The sequence below is a fragment of the Myxocyprinus asiaticus genome, chromosome 36 (assembly GCF_019703515.2).
Source record: "Myxocyprinus asiaticus isolate MX2 ecotype Aquarium Trade chromosome 36, UBuf_Myxa_2, whole genome shotgun sequence".
NCBI classification, from domain to species: Eukaryota; Metazoa; Chordata; class Actinopteri; order Cypriniformes; family Catostomidae; genus Myxocyprinus; species Myxocyprinus asiaticus.
This window is the reverse complement of record NC_059379.1, coordinates 2,430,060-2,436,838: the sequence shown is the minus strand read 5'-3', so window position 1 is coordinate 2,436,838 and position 6,779 is coordinate 2,430,060. Positions and strand designations below refer to the sequence as shown.

The following is a 6,779-nucleotide window of genomic DNA, read 5'->3' as shown; positions in this document are numbered from 1 at the left end:
GACTGCCAACTGAACTCAAGAGAAACGTGTTTTTAACCAGAATGCTTTTTGGTTTGGTTTGGAACTAAAACATGCTGTATTTTAAATGGATATTGTTCAACTCTGTCATTCTTGGAGCTTGTCATGTTGAATATTTTAAGTCTCTGTGCATTTTAAAGTTGTCACACCGCAGAGCACGCATGAATGAATGATTGCACGCTAAAACAATTCCGCGGTGAAAAACAATATCTGCAATTTGTGCAACATTTAGCATTTTTCCCCTTTGCCTTATGCAAAAAATGTTCCTACATGTTTTGATTTATAAGCATAGAAGTTGTTTGTTTTTTTGCACAATCTCTGACACTGAACCATATATAAGACTGTTTATATAATTTACTCTGTGTAAAACATTTCACCTTTTGTCTAAAAATGAAATGGAAAGAGATCCTGATATTGCAGTCATCATTTAATTAAGAATTCAGTCAAAGAGGTTTACATTATTTATGAAAATCCACTAAAGCCAATTAACTGTGTGGCAATGAATTCAACTGTACGGTGAATTATGCTTCAGTATAAATGTATTAAACTTGTGATTATTATGAGAAATGACAAAACCCAGCACACTGTAATCAAATTAGTTGACGTTACTTAGATTGTTTTTTTTTTTAAGTAAACATGCTTATTTGGCTCAAGTAAACTGAACTTCATTATTTTAAGTAACATTAACTAGTTACAATACATTTCAATTATCTTAATTTTATTTAATTATTTAAATGAAGTTATAACACATCTTATATTGTATAAGGGAAGTTATGACTGGACTCTAGGTTAGCCAATTGGCACATTGGATTCTCCTTTTGTAAAGTACAATTGAGTAAATAAGGATTGGCTCGAAGTTCAAATGACATTAATCACCCTGATGGTGACTTCACACAAATCACAACTATCAACCAGCTACAAAAAACAACAACAATAGTCATTTAAATAATTATTATTATTCTGCATAAGTTCCCTTGTTTTGCATACACATGAGGTGTATGGGTATTCCACACAGCCACAATGTTGTACTTGAAGCCAAAGTTTAAAGAACGTATATATTTAAGTTGCAAAATGTGACATTTCAAGAACTGTTTAATTAGGACCACTTAAATGTTTTTATTAATGACAACTTTAGAGTTTAGAGAGTAACAGTCACTTAGTAAGAATAAAAATATTAAGCTTAATTTTTATTTATTTATTTTTTTTACAATTAGTATTTCCAATTTATAGAATCAGTTTTAAGTTTTCATACATTTCGCTGAACTTATGCTTCAATGCTTAATTTTTTTTGAAGGCACATTTGAAGAGTCTCCATATGAATTTCATGAAACTAAAATGACCTTTTAGAAAAAGAAATCAAATATAAGAGAGGTTTGATTTGTGCAACATGTAGTCACTAACCATAGGTCCATTTGTGCATAGTTAAGATGACTTTACTATTAATCTAAAATGTGAAAAATAGTTATAATATACAACATCGGGGTGTGTCCAAACTTTAAACAAGTAGCTATGTTTAGGCAAGATTTGAGTGTTACACAAGGGAATTATTTTTATATTATTAAATTATAAATAAATAATGTCCTGCTATTTCCTAGAGATATATAATGGTCATTAATAACATAAACGGATCAGAAGTTTATGACAGGTCAGTTGTAAATGTATTCATTGGTCTATATTTATATTATAAATGTATGATATTTATATACTTAAACACGTTGTATTGTAGGAAGTGCATAAGAGAGTCACAAAAATACACAATAGACAATATAATACAATGTAAGTATTTTAGAGCATATTTTTATAGTATCTGTGACATTAAAAAAATGCAATGCTAAGTAGTGAGGCGCATAAAAAATATACAAACATAAATATAACATGTAAAGTTAGTTTATAATTGGAATATATTTAACAGAAAAGTGACGTTTAGACATGCGCACCAGAATTAAACCATTTTTTTTAAAAAAAGGTTTGACATGATGATCAAGAATTCGCCGCCTTGTGCATTTTTTTTACCTTTTATGCTCCATTATAAACGCCAATATATAGAAAATGAGTTTTTTTAAAATGTTATATTTATTGCAAGGTTAACAAACAAGCTGTGACCCCGATTACAAATGAAGACAAACGACATTTAAATACTTTTTAACCCAAATTTAAGAGCATATTGAGCTAGAGGTTGTTTCTCAACAAATGTCATTGATGATGGGCAGACAATAAATCAGACTGAATTGAGCTGATTCTTTATTGGCTGCTGATTTTTCCCTGAGCTGGACAGTAAAACCATTCCTCCCCACACACTTCAAATTAAATCTGAATTTAGAAATAAACTTGCTCATTTTGGCTGTAAGATTTCACACAGTGTGGCTTCATTTCAGGGTTATAATTTCATAAAGACAGAACTGTAATGTATATGACAGTTTAAATAAAGCCATGAGAGACTTGTTGAAATATGATTGCATTTTATTTGTTTTCTGACTTTAAAGCTACTTTAATAAATAATGGCCAACTAATCATACGCCCTGAGGTGAACACAAACGTACGAAAATCTCACTGATATCCGAGCCCGGGAGCTGTGGTCAGTCTCTGTCCGTAGAGCGCATATGGCGAGTAAAACGGGCCCGTGGCTGCGGGGAGCGGCATGGGCGCACCGGGTGTCGGTAAAGGGCTTTTGGAATACGGGTGGTACCGTGTGCCGAGCCCTAATGCGTGATGCGGCGTCCTGAGAGCGAGCGGGGCTCCAGGCGCTCCGGGCATATGACAGGCCATTGCCGTTAACGAGTTCGGGTATCCTGATATGAGTTTCTCCGCGCCCGTAAACGCGGTATGATGCCGCAAATGGCTCAAAAGTTCCTCCGAGGAAGAGAAGCGCTTGTCGCATGGTCCATTCGCGGACACCCAGTTACAAACATGCGACTGGGATTCGTTAGGAAGCATGAAGCCATACGCGTACAACGGGTGTCCTGGGAATGAGGGCGCAGAGGCGGATAGAGGGTGTAAAGGGTGGGTGGGGAACATGACGGGGTATCCAGACTTTAAGGCCGTGGTTGTTGCGGTGTCGTGCGAGCTGTTGGGTGATAGATGGCTGGCGCAGTGGTAGCTCAGGCAGAACGGGTCTCGGCACAGGCTGGTGGACATGATGGATGGCGGGGAGGCTCCGGCGAGGGGACTCGACCCCGCCTTACTGCTGAGAGAGCCCGCAGCGCCGGACAGCTGAGCATTAATCAACTGACTACTGCTACTGCTGGCCTTGCTCGGGTCCAGAGCCACTCCATGGGGCAGAAAGGGCTGATGGTAGCTGGCATAAGCCCCCGCTAGAGCACCGTGGTAAGGTAGTCCGGCAGGCGAAATGGGGAATACGGTGTGCCCGGGTCTGTAGGGCGAAACCGGCGCTACAAGCCCTGATCCAAGCGCAGATGACGCAGTTGTTGCATCAGATGTGCAGGGTTTAGAAGCGTCCTGTGGTTTGTTCGTATCGCTGTTGCTCTCAGAACGGGGTCTACTGGGGTTGGTAGACCCAGGGTTATCCAGTGAAGAGCTTTTATTCGCATCACTCTCCCTTTTCCCCACTTTATCCCCTGATTCCGGGCGTCCGGGTTGCGGAGAGCCAGAGCCGCATGAGCTCGGGCTGCCCGTCCGTGGCGTGACGGGCCGGCAGGTGGCGCTCGGCACACGGAAACCAGTTTTATCTCCATCCGAATCTTTTCTCTCCGACGATTTGGAGTATGGCTTGAAACAAGATTTGTCCTCAGCCCCGATGTCGCTGATCTTGAGCGGGCTGGATTTGGAGTCCTTGTCCGATGTGAGCGCGGAGAGTTTCGTTCCGGACAGGGCGTCGGACTTCCCGATTTGGGAACATGTTTGCGCAAGGAGGGCAAGTGGACTCTTCTTGGCATCCAGCTGTGAAAATACAAAGTATTTAATTGGATTAACTATATAATAGTTTGAAATTACACCCACATTCATGTTTGACAAAAATATTGAACTACCCTCTTTAAATTTGTGTTTAATGTGGATTTGCGCCCCCGGTCTCTCCATTGCGCACATACATTTATAGGCCAAACAGGCTATGTACAGTTTTGCATTTACGCTTTGGCAATGTAAAGCTTTTTAATACGTCAACAAACCTTCCTGAATCTTTAGACATTAAACTGAACGTTAAGAAGGCTTTTTGCTATATGGCAACATATAATTTTCCTTTTAATTACTTGTTATTCAGAAAAAAAAAAAAAAAAAAGAAGAAAAAAAAACAGAAGTTGCATTGTTAGATGTAAAAGAGCAGTCTTTAAAGAAAGGCTACAAAATTAACACTATAACGATTTGATTCAGGTGTTCAGAAAAACAAAGTTAACAAAGTATTGCCTATTCTACAGAAACGCCGCGAGAGAAAGTGCACAACTGACACGAATGAAGATGAGCTCAGCTTTTAAGAGTAATATATTAAAGGATACTTGATAATTCACTCAACATGAGTTTAAAGGAGTTCAAAATGTATAAATATATCAATTCAGAAAAAAAAGTTAGATTTTTTTAAACCATTTTCTATTGCAGCAAATTTTCCTCAATGTTTTATTTTATTATTATATAAAAAAATGTGTTCGTGTTATTGGACTTTTCTTTCTTTCTTTCTTTCTTTCTTTCTTTTACATTATTTCCCACCGTATCATAATGCATAGCAACAATAGAAGTTCAATTGTAACCTCTGGCTTATTAGTGAAGATTCTTCAGGAAAAAAGCTGTAAATGCATTAAGCGTTGAAAATAATGGGTGGAGCAATAATAAAAATAAAAATGAAGAAACCCTTGAAACATGCGAGGTTTCGTGTATAATTTACCTCGATTGGACTGACTGGAGTGGACGGTAAATGTTGGAGATAGTCCGGGTGCAGAATGTGTCCGTTCCGCGCAAGCATTTTCAACACTTTCACGGGTAAACGGTTCGCCTGGCGCGTCGGGTCTGCGGGAGGCAGTGAGTGCAGCAACGGGTTTTGTGTTCGGTTCTTCTCCCACACTAGATTGACCACCCTAAATAAAGCAGACTCCGTAGGCAATGTGATCATGTCCAAATTATCTCTGCGTAGTCTGGAAACACATCTGTAAAATGAACAAATAGTATCCGCCCAAGACAAACAAACGTGTAGAAATGATATGGGGGAAAAATCTAAATAATCCTTAAAGGTGTTTGTTGAGAAACGCGTAAAAGGAGAGTCCGGAGCGCATGTTATCTGGGAGGACACACCTGCGTTACGCACTCCGTTCAGCTCAGCTCAGCTCAAGCACCTCTTGTCCACACGCACCCTGACATTAAAGCCTTCACTGCCCTCCAATCAGAGCGCTCCGTATGGTGATTGATAGGTCAAATGGGCGTGACGTAGTGATGTGGGCGTTCGTTTCGTCCAAGGTAAAAACAAACACGGTCATAAACACAGTATAGCCTAAGAGATATTTAACAAAATATCTATACATATGGTAAAATAAACAAGAGTGGTGCTTAAAATGTATCTAATAGTTTTATTCATTGGCACTATTTTTCATGTGAGTAGCCATCTGAAAAAGTGGCCTTTTAGCAGGTTAATGTTTTATTAATGTATCTGGTGTGATTATAATTTGTAGACTTAAAGGCCTTAAACATTAGAGATGGCTCATAATTAGATTAGCTACTTCATGGGCAGTATAAAGTGTCATTTCAGATTGATACTGGATGTCTACAGCTATAAACCGCAAGACTAATGAACACTGCACCAAACTAAACCAACCCCTAATAAAAATAAATTATACTAAGGTGAGACATCATACAAACATTTCCAAAAACCATAAAGCCCAAAAGTAAAATAAATAAATAAATAAGTAACCATAAATGTAATATCTAGTGATTAAAAGGCATACAAAATATACAATGTTGGCTATATTATACCATACTGTACTGTACTATACTTTAGCCTACTGTTCTATATCCTACTATACTATAATATACATTAGTCTACTATAGGTATACTATATACTACAGCATACTATCCTATAGGGCTACTATAGTATTCTATACTATACTGTACTATACTATAGTAAAGGCAGACTTTATTGTACTATAGCACACTAAACTATAGGGTTTCTATATTATACAATACTATACGATACTATATTATACTGTACTATAGCCTACTATACTATACTATACTATAGCCTACTATACTATACTATACAATACTATACTATAGCCTATTATATTATAAAATATTATAGGGCTACTGGACAACAGTATACTATACCCTCCTACACAATCCTATAGACCTACTATAGTCTACAATACTATAGGGGTACTATATAATAGCCTACTATACTATACAATACTATACTATATAACAGTATACTATATCCTCCTATACAGTCCTATAGACCTACTATACTATAGCTTACTATACATTACTATACTATAGCCTACTATACTATACAATACTATAGACCTACTATACAACAGTATACTATATCATCCTATAGAGTCCTATAGACCAGTCTGCTATACTATTGGGCTTCTATACTATACAATACTATACTATAGCCTACTTTACTATAGCCTTCTATACTATACAATTCTATAGGGCTACTATACAGCAGTATACTATACCCTCCAATACAGTCCTATAGACCTACTATACTATATGGCTACTATACTATACCTACTATACAGTACTATAGGCCTTCCATACAATAGTATAGGCATACTATACTATACTATACTATACTATACTATACTATACTATACTATAC

General features: G+C 37.4%; 1 protein-coding gene across 1 annotated transcript; it reads right to left on the bottom strand.

Moving 5' to 3' along the window:
* Positions 1 to 482: 482 nt before the first annotated feature.
* On the bottom strand, positions 483 to 5,305 carry LOC127426656 (zinc finger protein 503-like). Its single transcript, XM_051673605.1, has 2 exons — positions 4,850 to 5,305; positions 483 to 3,915 (listed from the first exon to the last, which is right to left on the bottom strand). The coding sequence occupies exons 1-2, from the start codon at positions 5,072 to 5,074 to the stop codon at positions 2,566 to 2,568; spliced, it is 1,575 nt and encodes a 524-aa protein (XP_051529565.1). The 5' UTR covers positions 5,075 to 5,305; the 3' UTR covers positions 483 to 2,565.
* Positions 5,306 to 6,779: the final 1,474 nt, after the last annotated feature.

Coding starts and splice junctions, on each gene's coding strand:
- LOC127426656 (XM_051673605.1), bottom strand. CDS start 5,074: ATGATCACATTGCCTACGGAGTCTGCTTTATTTAGGGTGGTCAATCTA. Junction 3,916..4,849: donor CTCCAGTCAGTCCAATCGAG/GTAAATTATACA, acceptor GTATTTTCACAG/CTGGATGCCAAGAAGAGTCC.